The following is a 20644-nucleotide window of genomic DNA, read 5'->3' as shown; positions in this document are numbered from 1 at the left end:
CCACTACACTATGTTGGCTGTGCCACGTCTCATTCCCAGACAAAAGTGGTTTTGTCTTGTTTTTTACTCCCCCTTGATACTCCCATTCGGATAAGGGTTAAACTTCTCCCTTACCTAGTGACTCCAGCTCATGTTTACCTCTTTTAAATGAGATGTCATCCCAGCAGGACATTTCTTCCAAAAAAACTTGAGCGGGAACCCCAAAATAGGCTTCCCCTTCTCCCCACCGCCAGACCACACCCTCTTTTACCTCTGACCCATGACTCACCTCCCCTATATTGGCTGGGTATAAGTACTCAGCCACCACCACTACACTATGTTGGCTGTGCCACGTCTCATTCCCAGACAAAAGTGGTTTTGTCTTGTTTTTTACTCCCCCTTGATACTCCCATTCGGATAAGGGTTAAACTTCTCCCTTACCTAGTAACTCCAGCTCATGTTTATCTCTTTTAAATGAGATGTCATCCCAGCAGGACATTTCTTCCAAAAAAACTTGAGCGGGAACCCCAAAATAGGCTCCCCCTTTTCCCCACCGCCAGACCACACCCTCTTTTACCTCTGACCTATGGCTCACCTCCCTTGTATTGACTGGGTACAGGTAGGTGGTGCCTGAGCCTTGTGTGCATGCTCCACTTCCATATGAGTTCATTGCTTTTTTGGCTCTCATGCGTTTGCCATTGCCTATAGGTTTGCCTGATTCTGCTGCACGCTCTAGTGTTTGTTTAACTCTTGCGGCGTGAATGAGTTTTTGGGTCTTTATTCTCTGCATCCCTTTTATTCTTCGGGCTAGGCATTGCTTGGGTGTGGGCTTTCTCTTCTTTAATTCGACTTATGTCCCCTTTTTATCCTTTGTCCATGGGTTGACTAGTGCTCCTGCCACACTACTGCATTGTTCCTGCTATGATATCATTCACAATTTTTTGTCTTGTTATTACTTCTGGGCTTGCAGGCTGAAGCGCCTGCCATGCCAATTTCTCATATTATTCCTTCCTTCAGTCTTTATTGCCTAGCATTCCTACTGGGCTAGTCCATTTAACACTTTGGGCTTCCTTGGCCCATTCCATTCTTTAGGCATCCTTGGCCTGTTTCATTCTTTAGGCATCCTTGGCCTGTTTCATTCTTTGAGCATCCTTGGCTCATTTGACTCTTTCCTACCTCTTTCAATCCCATGGGCTTTTGCTAAATCATTTGGGCTTAGCTGGCCCAATTACCACATCTTTTGCCTTTAGGTTTATTTGCCTTCGAATCAATCTCATTTACTAATTCCTTTCTTTGGGCTCTTTCGGCCCGTTTTTACTTTCTTTTCATTTCTTACAATTCCCATAAGCTTACTACTTTATTCTTTGAGGCTTCTTCGGCCCGTTTGCTTTCTTTGAAACCACTTATTATCTTGTGGGCTTGTGAACCATTATTCCTGCTATTCTAGCCCAATGATATTTATTTTACTGCTTTCTTTCTCCACATTTTTTATATTGTTAGGCTTCTTCTACCATTGGACCCTTTCATAAAAAAAAAAGGGCATCAACAAGGATCAAGGACTCAGAATTCCTTACCCTTGAATGTGATAGTCTTGATGCCTCATGACTCCTTTCAGCGAAAAAATGAGTGCCTCACGGCCAAGATGGTTAGAATGTATTATATCATTATATGATTTCCAACATAATTGATTTTATTAACGAATGATAAAATTCCAATTTTAACATTATACAGTAACATTTTATATTCCTGATGGGAATTAAAGCAACCATTAAGTATATATAAATATATACATACACACACACACCGCGTTTTGAGCTTTGAGTCTTGAGTCTTGAGTCTTTTGACCACACCTCAATCAATGAAACCATCGGAGCATGGTTGTGATGCAGGAATTTTTTACATGGAAACCCATCCTACTATTTGACTCGAGAATTATTCGAAGAATTTAAATAAACACACCACCGAGGGAAAAAAAAAACTATATCATTTCTATATATTAAACTCTTGAATATGAGTTGAAATATCTAATACACTACAAAAGCACCTTCTAACATTAATGCAATTTTGGACCATGTGAAGCCAAGACATACTGAAGGGTCCATCTTAGTATTATATATGCAGGGGGCATGTACAAAGTCCTGAAAGGAAATAAAAAAAATATAAAATAAAAAAAAGGTGGGTTGTTAACAGCAACTGTTTGTTTCCAAGCAATCAGGTTTCAGGTAGCAGTTATCAGTTGAGGACCTGCCGCTGCCATTGCAATTCCAGCTTCTGCCTGTTTCTTCACCATGGCGGCATGCTTCTGGCCAGCAAGATGAGAATTGAAGACTGACTGGCTGTTGCACACTACATTGCATATTGTGCACGTCCTAACAGCACCTGCTGCTGCTCCACATTCCAAAACCTTACGTTTCTTCGTCTCCAGATCTTCTCTTGGTGCCTGTGACTCGGCTACCTTGTTTGATGAATTTTTTGCAACAGTTTTGCCCTTATTGGCATCTGGGTTTTCCACTGGTCCAATTACCGGATTTGTTGGGGCTGGAAGAGCATTTGAGGCAGGGGCACTGACTTCATTCTTTGATTTCGACTGTTTCTCCATATTCTTCTGGTGTTTCTTTCCAGATAGGTGTTTGATGTAGACATCATTGCTGTTACAATTGATTTTGCAAACTGAACACCATGCAGATTGAACAACCTTATTTTTCACAGGGAATTTTTTCCAAGTGCTGCTAATCTGAGACTTAACTGCAGCAATATACGGCCCAACCCCATTGAGGGCTATTAAGCCAGCCTACATAATAAACAAGATGGATTAAAATAGAAACAAAGTACTAGTATGATTCCATCACAGCTCCACATTTTATTTCTAAACTCCAATAGCTATTGCTGTAAGAAACCATCAATACATCTTATTGCTGTATTTAGTGGCTATAACCTATAATACCCCCACTGAGATGACTAAACAGCATGTACCATACATGAATTTTACTGCACAGTTCCTACCCAACAAAATATAGTTATCAACTGAACCAACCCAATATTACAAGAAAGTACACCACATTGTGTAAATTGCGAACATAAAGAAAAGGCAAGTTCATATTTTTTATGCGAGCTTGTGAACACAAAAATAGAAAAGAGCAAAAGATACAGAATAAGAAGCATGAAATATAAGATTATAGAAAAATATTTTTATTTTTTTAATAAGTAATAAGTTTTATTGAAGAAGAGACTCTCATCCATACCCCATGGAAACATGAGAGATTTACTAAAGAATTACTAAGATTATAGCATAATAATTGTGAAAGCTGGTAAGAAAATGGAATCAAGAAAACTTTAACGTGGCCATGAAACTCAATATGCATGCCTTTATTTTGACAAAGTAGACTTCCTAGAACTAGGGACGGAACCAGATTTCATCTTTGGAGGGCCAAGGTATGTAGGGGGGTGGGGGAGAGGGGAGGGGAAAATCACCATTTGAGAATGAGAAATATGCTAAAATAAAAACTAAATTAATACATAAAAATAAACTAGCATATATTCAATATTAACAAAATATAAACAGAAGAAAAAACACAAAATAATTGTTTTTTACCACATTTTTTCTTTTTGGAAAGATAAGATAAAATTTCATTAAAAAAATGGATTTTTTTTCTTGAAGCAACGAAGAGAATACAACAAAAACTCAAAATTATGTACAAGAATTAAGGTAAGCTATAAACATCGGGAGAGAATCACCAGCTGTGAGTTCCTAAGCCCAAGACCAATCAAATAAGGTCAATATAAATGGTGCAAGAAGCTGCTCCCTCGAGTTCTCCACATGTTTCTCTCTCTCTAGATATACCACATCAAACACAATGGTGCCAAATTCCATATGTTCGATAAGTGTTTCCCGAATCAATTTCTCCATCCCAAATTAGATCAATCACTCTCTCAGGAACCACCCAGGCAACCCCAAATGGTTTAAAACTAAATTCCACAACTTCCATGTCGTCCTATCTCCACCTCAGAAGGAGGAATATTAGATTCCAAGATATGAAGAAAAGCCGGCACCAATTCCATTTCCTTGTCATTAAAATCACAATGGAACCAAACATCCCAGTTCCTCCTCTCCCCCCTTGCGGCCTCACCAATAAAGACTCTACCAATGCTTCCCAATTAGTAGCATTCTCATACAAGACCAGAAAAGCTTAGTTAACAGGTTGATCTCCACACTAGCAATCCAGTGAAAACAGCACCAAATTCCCCATTCCCACCTCATATCGAATATATCTACAAAAACCATCCCATCTCATCCTAATGCTTCTCCACAAACCACAACCATAGGGTCCCATATTCAACTTAGAAGTTCATCCCCCAATTCTTCCCCGAACTTCAAAGCTATTACACGCCTCCATAGCCTTGTCTCCTCCATCCCAAACCGCCACAAGCATTTCCCCAACAAGGCTTAACCCATAGGAGTACACACCATATGCCAACCCAACAAATGCAGCTTGGATTTATCCCCCATACCACCCCATAAGAAATCCCTTTGCAATTTCTCAATCCTATTAGCCACACTTGTAGGGATAGTGAACAATGATAAATGGTATGCTGGATGGCTGGAAAGCATGCTTTTGAGAAAAATCAAATGGCCTCGTTTGAAGAGATACATTTTATCATGATGATTAACATGATAATCCCATATATGTAGACTTAATCTAGATCACACTCCAATGAACCAATATCAATTTCGTTCATTTCAATTTGTCAAGGTTTTGTATGAGGATTTTTGAAAACCTAGAAATAAACGTTAAGAGGTTGACAATGTTGCATCACTAGCATGCATTTATGAATTAGTTCAAACTTTTTCCATTCAAGAAGTCATATTTTGAGTTGGATTTCTCACAATTTACTAATCAAATAAAAATCATAGTTATTATCTCATTATATGTCAAGTATTATTGGCAAGAGCCTTGTAGATCAACTGGTTGGCATCTCCTAATGTGTCCATGACATCTAACTAGGTTCAAATCCCCCCTCACCCGGTGTAACTATTGAATTATCAAAAAATATGTCCAGTATCCCCCCCCCCTTTTTTTTCCTGGTTTGATAAGTCAGTAAATATATCCAATATTCTTCTAACTAGAAAATCAAATTAGTCGTACCCAGTGCACAAAACTCCCACTTTTGCAAGGTCTAAGAGTAGTCATGGTAGGCAACCTTAACCCCAATTTTATTGGAGAGGTTGATTTCCGAGCTTGAACCTGCACTCTGTTACTTTTGATGAAAGGCACTTGATATCACACCAAGGCTCAACTTCTTACAAAATCGATTAGTGTTAGAGACAAAGGGGAAAAAAAAGTCCTCGCAGTAATTGCTCTCCTCCATACCACCACTTGAGGACTTTGAGGTCAGTGATCAGTGGTCAACCATGGACGAGTTAGTGAGTGTTGGGCCCACAACACTTTTGTTTAAAGTAAAAGGTCTTTTTAGCTTTGGGAGCTTTGTTTTTTTTTTAGTGAACATTCATTTCTTAGTGGGGTCAGGCATAATTTTGAGCCCAACTTTTACACTTCTAGATATATTTTTTTGATAGATAACACTTTTAGATACATATAATCAGATGTTATATATTATTTATAAATATTAAGTTTGGGCACAGGAGGGCCTGCAGTGATCTACGAGTAGGCCCTTCTCGGCTTAGACACTTAGTCACATGACATTGGATATATGATAAAAGGCAAGTTTGATACACATTGATGTTGACTTGCAGGAAATAACTGCATCACTAAGATGAGAGTAACTCAAAGAGGCTAAATGTGGCATTTGATATGAAATGTCTGTTACTTTTTGCAAGAAATTTAAATGTGGCTATTCAATCAAACACACATATTCCCCTTTTGACAATATAGACATAAACTAAAAGTACTTTTTAGTAGGAGTGACAAAATTGGACACGACCTGCAAACCTAACACGACACAAAATTAACAGATTATAGGTTGAAGCTTAATGGGTTCGTGTCATATTTGGGTCGACATGACTGACCTGTTTAATAAACGGGTTGAGTTAGTGTTCAACACATAGAACCCGTTTGACCCGTCTGACCCATTTAATTAAATGACATTTTACTAATATACCCTTCAAACTCTAGATATATAAACTTATTAGTTATTGTGGTTTATTTTCTTTGACATATTGTGATTAATTATTTGAGATATTAGAATATGTTTTAATTTTGAATGATTATTTATGATGGAATTACCCGTTAGTTCTGAATTCTATATTAAAAATATTTATTTGTTTGTTTTTTCATAATTTTTTTTTTTCATTTTGATAAAATCTAATAAACAGGTCGACATGACTAACCCATTTAATAAATGAGTCGTGTTAAGGTTGAGAAATCTTGATCTGTTTAATAAACATGTCAGGTTAGTAAGGTTAGTATTGACTTATATAGTAGGATACTTATGAATTGACACAACACGAACTTGACACGTGAACACGAATTGCCACTCCTACTTTTTAGACAATTAGTTCTACGAAATGACAACATGGTAATGATTACTTAACAACGGAGGACACGAAACAAAAGATTTTAAAATGAAACTCCAATAGTAGTTCTAGCAATGCAATATCTATAGGACCTGCATAAGATAACTTAATGTATCTAAGATGACTCATTTTTTGCATACAACATGATAGACAGATCATATATTTTATTTCTCTATTTATACCATGAATTGAATCACTGATAATACTTGTAAATTTGTGGAAGTTGCAATCAACATTGAGAGAAGAACTGGAAAAATATTTCCTAAGTAAATTCAAAAAGAAGATCCAGAAAATTATTTGAATACATGAATTCTAAATCATAAATAAATATAAGAAAAGTAACTCCAGTAATTTACAAAAGCCACAAAAGAATATTTATTTCCATAAATGCAAAAATGCAGCGGTTGGTGGGGGCAGCAGAATCTAGAAAGGCAAAGTAAATGATAAACACTGTACAAAAGCTAATCCTGCAGAACATTAGTTAACTGCTTAATTTACCTGAGAAGCATGTCTTTTCCCAGCCAGATGTTTATTAAACACTTCTTGGCTATTGCAAGTAACATTGCATATTGTGCATACCCTGACAGAATCAGCTGCAGCATCGCCATTCAAAAGCTTCCGTTTCTTTGTCCCCAAGTCCTCACCCGCAGCTCCACCTGAAGCCCCAAATTTCACTTGTCCATCTATACTGCTTCTTGGTACTTGTGCTTGCAAATTCCTCAAGTGCTTCTTTCCCCGCATGTGTTTTTCATAGACCTCTTTGCTATTACAATCAATTTTGCAGACCTCACACCGCATGGACTGAACAAACTTAGTTTGCTCTGGTACTATCTTTGTGGCATCGTTTGTCAAATGTTGATTTGTCCAATAGTTATTCCATAAAGAATTTGAACTAGTGGACGCAATTGAATTCTCATGCAAAGAATTGCTAGCCTGCAAATCAATCAATATAGGTTTCAAAAGAAAAAAAGAGTGTAACTTTTCACAATGGATATACAAGAGAATTTATGGGACATACCATGTTCAGTTAGATTGATGCAGTAGTAGTTAACACATGGAGAAAATGACCTATCAGTCCATTGTCTTTTATTCATCTATATATATATTTTTATTCCTTCAGTATTTTATAAGGTCTTGAGCTCATTGAGCGTAGAAATTGATATTTGATTGTATTTGGAAAGAATTCATAAAAGCAATACTCAATTCGAAAAGAATCAAGAGATGCAGGGATAAGCTTGAGAATTTTTTTTGAATAAAGTTGTATGGTGCCAAAAGATGGTAAATTCAAGAAAGGTTCACAAACTTGTTGGGTACAAATTCTTATTGGCATATAAAGGCTAAGAAGATTTTTCTCAAGTACAGTCTCTTCATTATCGTGAACATGATGTACTTTTTTATCAATGAAAATATCTATTACCTATCAAAAAAAAATAGGCAAAGAAGATTTTTCTTGATACACTTAACATGAAAAGAATCACGGAAAATATTATTTGGGATTCTAATAGATTGTGGAAAATTGAATCCAAACTCAAGGATGAGTTTTCTCTAACCCCAATGTAGGAGTATTTAAGACCAAAGAAAGAGGTCCATTAGTTCATTGTCTTTTATTTATCTATATTCTTTTTGTATGCCTTTATTATAATTTTTTTTTTTTGGAGGATAATGTAGGTAACTCTTCTTAAGAAGAGTCCTTTAGACTCGCCTCTAGCTAGTAAAATCTTTGCAGGGTAATCCAAGGCCTTTCACCATTGATGGGTTAAGCAATTTATACTAACGGCATAGTACACATGGTCATGAGCCGTATGCCTTTAGTAATTTAAAAGGTCATGTGACTAGCATATAGCTTTTGATGAAATTAGATAATTGGGATTTAATTGCTCTATTGTTTTGCAACTGGATTTAATGGTTATGTGTAAGATGAAGGATGAGATTCTAGGGTTACTAAAGGCTACTATAAATATCTATTTATTAAATGAAATTTCATATTTGAATACATCTTGATCTCTTTAAGCCTAAAAATTGATATTTGATTGTTCAAACTTCAATTCTATTATCTCTTTTAAATTTTTTTAAAAAAAATTAACATTGTATGTTGTTGGAATTTCTTCTTAAACCCTTGTTCTCTCCTCACCACATCGTAAATTCACTTTTTTTTTTTTTCTGTTCATACATATGTACTCAAGCATGCAAACACACATAAACTGGACACAACATAAGTCCTCAAACAACAATTGAAAACCACTATAAATAATACTATCTACTTTTCTACTCACCCAAGAAAGGCATTCAACATACAAAAACTGAAATTTCTCTCACCAAACACATCACCACAATAGGCACACAAAAACCATCAGTCAGACTATGTCACTATAGCAATATATATCACAAAACCTCCATAAACCCACTTTATTAAACACAACCCCACATAACAAAACAACCTCAAAACCCCAATTCCAATAAAACCAACATCACTACACCAAACCACAAAACAAAAACCAAATTGCACTCAAAAAACCCAAAATTCACACCAATAGCTCAATACAGATAAAATTAAATTAAGCCCAAAAAAAAAGTAGAAAAAGGCACTTACAGGTACAGAATCATATCTGATGGGTTCAGCTTGTTTGTAAACCCAATTCTTTGAAGCTGCATTTGGGTCCTCAGGAAATTGAACATGGGATCCGGGTCCGACATGGGTTGATGGGTAGAGACCCGAATTGGCAAAAGGGTCGGTCCCAGGTGGGTGGAGGAGTGAGTCAGAGGCAGAGGGAAGCACTGGCTGAGGAAAAGAGAGGAAAAGGTTAGGGTTTGTGAGGTGAGAGAAGGAGGGTTGTGGTAGTGGGTAGTGGTACAATTGTGCTTGTGAAATTGAAGAATTATGGTTTGAATTAGGGTTAGGGTTTAGTGAGATTTGTTGTTGTTGTTGTTGCTGTGAAGTCCATCTGTTTGTGTAGTCCATGGAATTGGCATTTGGTGTTAAGAGAGAGACACACCCACACACACACACAGGATTCTGCAGAGACACTGTTAGATGAGTGTTGCGTTGCGTTGCGTTGTGTTGTGTTGTGTTGTGTTGTGTTGGGGAATGTCTTTACTCTAATAGCTATGCATATGGGCCAATGGCTATATGACTTTGGTGGATTGAGCTTGAACCGAATTTGATCACTTGGGCTTCTATGGTACTTCAATTCTAACAAAATAAGGCTATTGTGAGAGAGAGAGAATTTCAATGAATTTTTCACACCCATCCTTGTGTCTTTTATGTTGTGGTGGGCCCAATTGAGGTGGGTGTCAATGCAAAGAGCGGTGATTCTTGTTGTGTCAAGATAAGGGTACTCAATTATATGAGTCAATCTTAATCCAACCCACATTTATAATTGAGTAAAAGCTTAAAAGTTAAAACCACTCCACTCTAATACAACCCATTTATTAAATGAGTTGATGTAATATAATTTCAACTTGTTCAATCAACATGTATTAAGGTAACACAAAGACAAACCCATTTCAACCAATTTAAAAATGACCCAAAAATGAAGAATTAATTAACTAATATAACAATGGTTTTAAAAAATCAGAATGGTTAAAGAACTGAAAAAAGCCTGTTTCTTTCTTGATTTTGGGTCCAGTTATCAGTTAAACCGATCGATCCAGTTCGATTTTCACAACAGTGAATATAACTATTAAAATTATTTTAATCACTCAATTTTATATATAATATCCAAATTTATGTTGGATTAATATGATATATAGATATATAAACTTATATAAATTATTTAATCTTGGGTTAATTACGGATTAAGCAAGTTCACTCAAAATTGACCCGCATAGTAATCATATCAAAGCAAGCAAAATCATTTTGACATAAACTTATTTTCATTAAACATTCCTGCAAGCAAAAAATTATGTTGTGTTTGTAGGTCATTTCAAATCATGCCACCCTTAATAAAGCTATCTAAAAGAATATATGAAAATTTTGTGTGAACATTTCAGTGCCTCTTAGCAAAACTGTAATTCTAATTCTTTGTTATGTGCTTTATATATATACACACACACTATTTTAATATAAGTGCCTCCTAGCAAAACTGTAATTCCAATTATTCATTATGTGCTTTATATATATATATATATATATATATATATATATATATATATATATATATATATATATATATATATATATATATACTATTTTAATATAAGTTAAATTACATATTTCGTTCTTCTAAAAAAAATGCATATTAGTTTGCCATCGTATATTTTCCCACTAGTATTACAGTAAGTACTTTTAAAAATAATTAAAAATGTATAGGGATTAAATATTTTAAAGTTTAAGAACGATCTTGAAACAAAAACCAAAGTTGATTACCAAATATATAATTTAATTTTTATTAAATCTATCATAAATTTAATTGAATATTTTCAAGTAATTTTTTTAATTCCTTGATCAATATAAATAAAAAGCTTCAAAATATTGGAGGTAAAAAGCTAAAATTATTATTTTATTTGAAATAAACGATTCCAATTGTTGGGCTCAAATATTAGTTAATTTTCTTTTTTTAATGGGCCGGTGAAATATGGCATGATCCAGACCAAAGTATGGGTTGAACTTGGACAGTAAACAACTCTACATGTCTCTTTCCCTTTCTTTGGACTAGAGAATGTGGGTGAAACTTGGCATGTAGGCCAGACCAAAGCTCCTATGCATCTGTTTATGTCTAAAGCAGTCGGGGTGGAGAGCAACTAGACATATATGGTCTACCTTAGTTGGTAGATCCTATTATTTCTATCTTGCCTACGCTTGAAATTAAACAAAAAGTCTAACATCACAACAAATTTCATAATAATTAGAGTGATAAATTGTGGTTTGTGTTATAAAAAAAATAATGTTATTAATAATCTCATGTGAAAATGATGTTATAATATAATTACAATTTCTCACTTTGACAATTGTATAATTTGTTGAAGGATAAAACAAATTATAGAATACTAATCAATATAATAAAAGTAATGGTATATCAAAAAAAAAATTATTTATCATACAAAATCTAATTGGGGGGATTGTAGTAGGGGAGATGTTTGGGAGATTGGGATAAAAAAGTTGTTGGGATGAAGCTTATTTTTAAGATTCTTTAGCATATTTATTTATTTAATTAAAACCTTGTAATTTTTAAAGATTAACTCTTTTTTTTATAATCAAAATAGGTCAATAAAAACACACTCATACAAATAGGTCAATCTATGCATTTAGGCGGGCAAAATTTTACTTTTAATAGGAGTGGGGCTTTTTTTTTGCCTTGTGTCCACTGCCAATAATCAATTTGGAGCTACCATCTTGTAAATCCATATTATAAGAAATTTACTTTACATTTTCTTTTTCATTTTTTGTCAGTCCTACATAATATTTTGGAGCAATACTTTTTTTAGCTTCAATTTAGTTTGCTAGTTTTGAGACTTCATGATTGACACAATCATTCCATCAAAAAAAAAAAAAAAAAAATCTCATTTTGAAAATTATCTTTTGCAGCAGTTGCATGAAATATCTCTTTAATAGAATTTGAATCCCCTAATGCGTGGGACCACATTATTTGAGAAGGGCACTCCAAAATCCAAATTGTTCTGTGCCCTTTTCCTTTGCCTTGTGCCCACCACTATAACCAAATTGAAGTTAACTTATATCGTAAATTCATATTATAAAAAAGATATTATACTCTCTTTCTCTCACTCTCTCTCTTTTTTCTTTTCTTTTTTCCATTCGAAATTATATTTTGGAACAATACCTTTTGATTTACTAGTTTTGAGACATCAAGATTGACAAAATCAAACCATATTTCCTTATCACAACATTTTTTTTTAAAAAATCAATCTATTTTTTACTGAAGCTTAAGGATTTCAAGAATTACCTATGCAAAATGGCATTGAACATCCCTCTCATTAATTGTGGGTCCTATAGGCGAATGGGACCCACATTATGTTAGAGGAGTGCTCTAAATAAGCCCTCTGCCTTAAGTTCACTGCATATTAATAAAATTGAGGTTAACCCATCTTGTAAATCCATATTACAAGAAAGATATTTTACTTCTTTAATTATTTTTTTACACTTTTTCCCATCCAAAATTAGATCATGGAACAACTCTTTTTTAGCTTTAAGTTGGTTGCTAGTTTTGAGACTTCAAGATTAACATAATCAAACCATTTTACCTTATCAGCGTGCATAAAAATGTTGTATATATAAATATATACTTTAAGATTGTAATATGTGTAAATAAGCTTAATTTGAAAAACTAAAAGAACGAAGAGAATTTTAAAATTAAGAAAAAAAATCGATTTTTAGTGGGTTGCAATGAGCCCTATAAGATTCAAAGCTAGTGACACTAAGCACATTTTAGTACTTGGTTTAAATGGAGACAAGTACACTCGAGTGAAGGGTCAAGCAAAGGCGATAGGGGTGCGCCTGATGGATGCTCAAGTAGGTCACTAAAGCCTGCTTGAGCAGGACTTAAGGCTTACTCAAGTGGGTTTGGACAGAAACTGATTCTACAAAATTTTGCTAGAAAAACTTGTCTCAAACTAGCAATAAGTGCCATAAAACATTGTTTGATGCTTGTACCAACCAATTTGACTCTCCAAAGGTGTCTAGTGAAGGGTTATACCATATTGTCTATAAATGGTGTTCCATATTCATGAAATTAATATAGATAATGACATTTTTTTTTTGTGTTTTTTAATGCACAAACAAAATTTGAGAAAACAATACACCATTAGAGAGAAATTCATAGTATTCTTTCAAGATTGTTACTTGCAAAATTCAGGCTTAGTTGTATCTAGGAGAGAATTTTATTGGAATCCTATGGCAAATTCAATTGAGTGGGGGCAAATATCATCTTAAAGATATCAAATTTAATTTGTTCATGCCCTTAAGCCTACTTCAGGTTTATACTTTTTCCATTGATCAATCTCATTTTGAGTGTAGCCTAAGGGTTTTGAGAACTATCTCCTTCAATAGTTGCATGGAGCATCTCTCTCATAGAATGTAGGTCTCACTTTGTATGAGACCCACGTTATGTGGGTAAGGCCCTCCAAATACCCCTTTTGCCTTATGCCCTATGCATATAATCAAAATAGGGATAACTCATCTTATAATTCCATATCATACATCTTTTCTTTTCTTTCTTTCTTTCTTTTTTTCATTTTTGCATATCCTAAATTATATTTTGGAACAATACTTTTTCAGCATTTGCTAGTTGAGACTTTGAGATTGACACAATCAAAAACGTATTATAGTAAGTAAAAAAAAGAAAAATCAATCTCATTTTGAGTGCCACTTAAGGGTTTTGAGAGGGGTGCTCGAAATAAACCTGTCCCCACTTTTTGCCTTATACCCAATGCCAATAACCAAATTCGGGCTAACAAATATTGTAAATCCATATTGTAAGATAGATAATATACTCTCCTTTTTCGTTTTTGTCCATCCTAGATTATATTTTGGAACAACACTTTTTTAACTTTAGTTTTGTTTGGTAGTTTTAAAAATTCAAGACTGACACATTCAAACCATGTTTCCTCATCATGTGTAAAAAAAATCAATCTTATTTTGAGTGTAGTTTAAGGATTTCAAGAATTACCTCTTGTAGTAACTGCATGAGACCCACATTATGTTAAAGAGACAAAGTTAGAATTATGATTAAACAATTTTTTACCATTTTTAAACACCTTAAATTTTTGAGACAGCTAATAATTTATCGTAATATAAGAACCGAAAGTCCTAAGACAATCGATAATTTATCACTTTAAATTGTTGTAATAGAGATACCCGTCCACATCCAAGGGTTTTTATTGACTTTCAATAAGCCATTTTCTTTTAACTATACCTTGTAAAAATACATGGGGCATATCTGGTGGAGGGGCTAAGTGAGAATGCAATGTTAGATACTTGGATCACGAAGTTCCCAAAATAAATTAAACAAACACCTTGAAAACAATGTATATTATACTTTTCAATCACAACCTCATTAAAAGTCTTTTTAAGTTTTCCAATTTTTTTTATACAGACATGAATATGCAATATAGATTTTCTATTTTGCTAAGCATTATAGACTTTAAGAAACAGTCTAAAAAAATAAATCCAATTTTTCTAACACTAGGGTTGACTTTTAGGTTAAATCTGACTCAACTTCACAATACGAAGAAACGGCTCTGTTCTTGCTTGGATCGAAAAAAGGCCCAATAGTTTGATAACATAGTTCCTCACATCTTGAGGAACAATAATATAATGCCATGCGTCATTTTCTGGCTATGCAAGCATATCTCTCTCATATTGATATTTGACCAAAAGTAACCTTGACGTTGCTGAAAGCCTAACTATATATAAGCAAAGCTTTCTTGGTAGTTAGTTCTTTGTACTATTTGACAAAGCAGTACCAACTGCCAGCTACTTGAGCAAAGTGAAAGTGTGATACATACAACCACTCCCTCGTATTTGCCAAACAAAAAAGCACTTTAACAACAAGGAAGATCAATACTTGTATCCACCTTATTAATTCTATATAATAAAAGTCAGGTTTAGAAGTCATAAATGTGCCAAGTAACTTTCTTCTCTCAGCGAGAAATGGTTAAATTTTCATAGGAGAGTTCACTTGAGGTAAAAATCTATTAGCTAAGATTCAAGAAATTTAAAATTTTAGTTACTTTGATCATCTATCATAATTTTGTATTTTACTATAGTAAAACTTACGCATTACATACCACTTCATTTCGATAATTTAATCTAGATGAAATATGTTTAAAGTTTCAAGTGGCTCACATTTCAATTTTTTTTTTTACTTGGATTTTTTAATTATATCGTGCATCGCGGGAGCTTACTACAAGTAAATTAATAAAAATAAACTATCTCAAACAAGCACTTTTCGTAGGCAAGTGATTAAGAAAGTTTGACCCAATTGTATTTAGTGGTTTTTTTTTTAATTTTTTTTATTGGTTCCTCTTTCCACACATATGTGTGGTCACTAGTCAGGCCAAAAATGCTTGCGTGCAAGATGATCAACCTAAAAATAACTGTGATTTGCAGTTAAATTTTAGTTTTTCACAATTAACTACAATTTACTTGATGATGCATGGTTTGGTCATCTGTTATAAAGTATGATATTTTCAAGTGAGAAGCCGCCTGTACCGGCTTTATCTTGCAGAAATAACTCCTACATGTTGTATCTTGTGGTCCATTCCCTCTTTTGCTATAAAGAAAATATAGATATTTATGGTATTTGCTATAGAGCATAGTATATATATATGCAGCATTGGGATTTAATAGCACCCGTGTACACTAAGTTTGAGAAGGAAAGAAGGGAGTGAGTGAGTGAGATGGGTAGTCATGATTTATGGTGGGTGACTAAACACCCACCTTGAGCTCACATGCCATCTTTATGTACATTATATAAAATTGCTTTTAAACTCCTCATGACTTCACATACCCCCAATGCAAATTTTCAACACCTCACTCATTTTCTATTTGGTGCCAAGAAAAAATAATTACCACAAAACAAAACACCTTTTAGTGTTTATGTGAAAAAAAAGGTACATTTTTCTAGTAGAAGCTTAAGCATGATAAGAAACTGTAAAACCAAGTTACAATATTGAAGTTTGGAAGTGAAGCACCAAACATATTGATGAACTCGTAATGTGCAGGAATGTATCTTATTCTATGACAGGAAAAAACCAAAAAAGTAACCATATAGGAAATGAAGTGTTAAACAAAAACTTATCTATGAAATTTGAAGTTGTTCTTGAAGGCAATGAGCAGTAATATGCCTTGGTGCATAGTTGAATCCTGTAAAGAATTAATGAAATAGTATCCAGAAACTTGTCTGTACACTTGTGAAACTTTATTGGGAGCCACGGCCAGGACTACTAGGAAGTTCAGTTAGAGATCAAACTCACTAGGGCCTCATGCTTGCGGGTGCTTCCCACCCACCATGGTGTGAACCCAACATGTCCATTGTTCTCTTCTTCAACAGGAGCAGGAAGATTGAGATCAAGAAAGTCTTGAATTTCTGGAACTGGTTTCTCAATTACAATGGTTGGATTGTTTCTCGCCTCTGAGACAGCAACCAAGTGGGACCTTTTGTGACCTCCCAAGGCTTGGCCTGATGGAAAAACTTTGAGGCAAATTGGGCACTCATGCCCATTACTCTTCTTGGACCCAATACCTGTGTCAGTCTTTACATCACAAACAGCCACTCTGTCTTGCTCAGTAGGTTTCTCATTGTAGCCTGATTTGATGAGCTTACTGTCTGCTGAAGGGTCAAGAGAGATTTCAGTTTCAATGCTGTTTTCACTACCCTCGATTCTTGTAGCAAAGCAACCTTTGATCTTTTTATGGCTTGCTCTGTGTCCTCCAAGAGCTTGGTATGAGTGAAAGACTTTGTTGCAAGTAGTACACTCAAATTTACTCCTCTTATGTGAACTCTTGCAGAATTCAGAATCCAAATCATTTGTGTTAAATTTTTTCAAAGGATCTGAGCTCAATTCAGGATTGTAGGAATCTCGGACCTTTTTCTTGCTTGAGTTACACTTAAGGGAAGCCAATTGAGCTTGATCTGATGCAGTTTCCTTGGAGAAAACTTTCCCCAATTTAACTTCAGAATCCTCAAATCCTAACTGATCCTCAATCTGAGACTTCTTCATCATATCATTCTTGAAAATCCCATCTGTGGAAACTTCAGTTTCAATCATTCTGGGCAGAGTTCTTGAATTGCCAGGAGCACAGAATTCTGACTGTTTCCCTTGGACATCCTCAAAATCCAAATTACCAAGCTCCAACTTCTTATCGCTAAGCTTCTTCACTTGAAAAATCTTATTACCATTAAACACAGAAGTCTTGCCCACAATTTTAGTAATCAGATTAGTTTGAAAAGATTCTGGAGCTTCTAAGTAGACAGAATTATTATCAGAAGACTCAGCAGCAGAATTCAAACCACCCCAATGACCCACATCCCTAGAAAGCATCATCAAGCACATAGCTACCTCTTCTTGTTCTTGCTCAATCTCAGAAACAGAAGAGGAAGCATTGGCAACAGACAAAGAAGAGGAGGTTGCACCAGCCGTGTACCTTGTTGTTCTTCTTTCTGATCTCCTCTTTTTATTTGGAGCAGTGGTTTCATTGTCAGATTGGCTGTCTATAACCAGCTTCTGGTTAGCACTAGTCCATGAATCTTGATCATCCAAGCTACTGGAACCTTTTTCTTTCTCTGAGTGACACTTCATGTGACCAAACAGAGCTTTCCAAGACTGGAACTCTTTCCCACATTCTTTGCAGAACCTGTTATAGAGTGAAAAAGTATTTTCACTTGAATCTGCAAGCCTCTTAGTCTTCTTGGGGTTCTCTCTAAGACGATAACCAGCTTGAGTCTCAGGTTCCACACCCAACTCAGCGTTAGTGTGCTTTCTTCCTTTCTTGGAAGGGGAGAGCTTTGTTTTGCTGAGCTTTTTATCTTTTTCAGCAGAATTATTGGTCAAATGAGACCTCATGTGACCTCCCAAGGATCTCCCACAAGGGAAGGTCTTGCTGCAGAACTTGCACATATATTTGAATTCTTGAACTTCTTCCATTGAATTATAGTTACAATCCATCAAAGAAAAACAAAAATCAGAGGAGCAAACGAAACTCCAATTCTATCACAGAATTTGAGACAATGGTATTTCTTTTTGTCTCTTTGGTCTTACTATACTAAAAAAGCCAAATGGCAATGAAACAGAGGACCACAAGATAAAGAGAGAACAAGATCCAGATCAGAACAATCAAAGGTGAAAGCTCAAATCTTGTGAAGAAGCTTGTGTTAGATCACGGTTGTTCTTGCTTTCTGAACTAAGCAGAGAATAACCCATCTCAGATTTCAAAGAGTTATAAAGGAAAAAACAAGATCTGATATGCACAAACAAAGAAAGAAAAAGGCAAGGATAGGCTTAGTAAATGCGCACTATGCAGTAGCTTTGTCTCACAGTATTGGCTGTTTCTTGGGTAGTTGAAATTGGAAGAAAAAAAAATCAAATTTTTGGAAGAAGGTGGAGGGAGTGGAAGGATCTGTTTCTGTTACCTTTGCTACTAATGATAGTGATGAACAAGCCTAGTAAGAAAAATTAAAAAGACTAAAAAAAGTGAGTGAGTGAGTGAAGCGTTTGTTTCTCCATTCTCTCACTACTTTCTCCGTCTATCTCTCTCTCTCTCTCTCTAAGCTTGACTATATTTGGAGGAGAGAAATCCATGCATGGAAGCAAAGATTAAAAAAAATAGCAACAACAACAAAGAGAGAGAAAGAGAGAAGAGGTAAAGGAGTGGAAAGAAAGCAGCACGTGTACTCAACTGAGGATACTACGCCACCCCAAATCTAATGGCTTGAGATTTGTCCAAGTGAGCATCCTTATGGGCTCACAAACTAACTGCCATCCTTAACTATTCCTTCCTTTGTCTTGCTATTTAGGAATAGCTCAGCCCCTCTTTCTCTCTCTCTTCGATAAAAAACTAGTAACACAAATAAATTCACAATTTTTGTCACAATAAAAAAGTGGTAAGTTTAATGTAAAAGTGACAAACAATTAATCATAATTTACTAGAAGAATGATTAATTAACTAATGCAAAAGTGACAGACAACCAGTCATATTTCACATAAAAGAGTTATAACAACAACTCTTCCACATGGCCGACTGAGTAATAGAAAAAAAATTAATAAATATGTACGAAAGTAATAAACAACTAATTATAATATTCCACGTAGAAGAGTTAAGTTAGGCTACATTTGGTTTGGATACTAAAGTCAAGAACTCCCTCATATTTCACCTACACGCACTCTGCAGAAACAGTACACACAACACAAGTGTAAAGTTCCACTCTCTGCCCTGGCCGTTATTCTTTTGGACTTTCTTCATTTTTTTTTAAATTAATTTTTCCAAAGAAAATAAAAGATTTTCCATGTTGGGTCCCCCCAAGTTTATCCTCAAACCAGTTCCTTCTGTTTCCAAGTAAAGCAAGCCCATATCTATGTACCTGAGTCTATATTAATCATCTTTCTTGGTACACTAAAGGGTATTCAAGTAATTCAATTTTTTTGTACACCCAATTTGGCTGTGATGATTGGATTGGTAATGGTACTGGTAGGTGATGAAATTGGGAGAAAAGTTCTTACTAAGCATTTGCGCCAATTAAGTACTTGAAAAAGGGTGCAGCTACAAGCTGCAATGTTGTGTAAGCTTTGCACCAGTGCAGCTATTTCTATTTATTCAACTCTTATCCTTGGAAATGAATCACCCAAAACATCTTTACTGCAAGAGCCAAATTGATCCAGCTAGCTTTTTAGGTTACCATGGATGGAATAAATTATGTTTGATTTGGTATCCTTTGAAATTATTCATTGGATAGAGCTAAAGACATGAAAACCATCTTCCATATGAGGTCATTCTTGTGGAAATTTACTAGGCATTCAATCAACCAAAATTAAGTAGCTAAAGTTCTGGCATGTCTAGCCCCTTTAGACATTTTCTATGTAATTAGAAATTTTTTATTCTTGGAAGTAACATAATTTCACTTTCTATGATTCTTTTTTTTTTCTTTTTCTAAAAAAGTTCCTTCCTATGGTTTATAAATTCTTTCTAAACCTAGTTAAACAATAATTATTTAATAAATCAAATATATGCATTATCTTTCTTATATAAGAAATTTTAGTGTGAGACCTACACACTGTAAGAGGGTTTAATTATAGCAATATATATTGTTCAAATATGAAAACTGTAATCTCTTATATATTTAACTTCAATTAGAAATTGTGAAGTGAAGGCAGTGACATTAAAAAAAGAGTGATATTAGGAATACTACAATTTTTAGCACATAATCTTTACAAACCTTATCTCAAAAAAAAAAAAAAAAAAAACTTTACAAACCAATCACACAAAAAAAAAAAGTTTAGACATTCATTTGCTATGTTTTTTGAAATTCATGAATTACATTAATTATCACATTAGCTCCTAAAGATTATGTCGGTATTATTTTTCCACAAAATAATAATGACGTATATGCAAGGAAAAAAATATCAAGAACTTTTTCTACACTTTTTACAATGAAGAGAAAAACAAACCATAGGAACAGGTTG

The 20644-nt window shown here is 34.6% G+C and overlaps 2 protein-coding genes across 2 annotated transcripts; both read right to left on the bottom strand.

Annotated features, from left to right (window-relative positions):
- Nucleotides 1-1946: 1946 nt before the first annotated feature.
- LOC142631723 (uncharacterized) lies at nucleotides 1947-9742 on the bottom strand. Its single transcript, XM_075806011.1, has 3 exons — nucleotides 9102-9742; nucleotides 7010-7444; nucleotides 1947-2770 (listed from the first exon to the last, which is right to left on the bottom strand). Exons 1-3 carry the CDS (start codon nucleotides 9468-9470, stop codon nucleotides 2198-2200), a joined length of 1377 nt encoding a protein of 458 aa, XP_075662126.1. The 5' UTR covers nucleotides 9471-9742; the 3' UTR covers nucleotides 1947-2197.
- A 6239-nt stretch (nucleotides 9743-15981) lies between these two features.
- LOC142630858 (uncharacterized) lies at nucleotides 15982-18848 on the bottom strand. The gene has a single exon (XM_075804910.1). It carries the CDS (start codon nucleotides 18131-18133, stop codon nucleotides 16421-16423), a length of 1713 nt encoding a protein of 570 aa, XP_075661025.1. The 5' UTR covers nucleotides 18134-18848; the 3' UTR covers nucleotides 15982-16420.
- Between the last annotated feature and the right edge of the window lie 1796 nt (nucleotides 18849-20644).

Source organism: Castanea sativa, chromosome 4, assembly GCF_040712315.1.
Source record: "Castanea sativa cultivar Marrone di Chiusa Pesio chromosome 4, ASM4071231v1".
Taxonomy (NCBI): Eukaryota; Viridiplantae; Streptophyta; class Magnoliopsida; order Fagales; family Fagaceae; genus Castanea; species Castanea sativa.
This window is presented reverse-complemented; position numbering and strand designations above follow the sequence as displayed.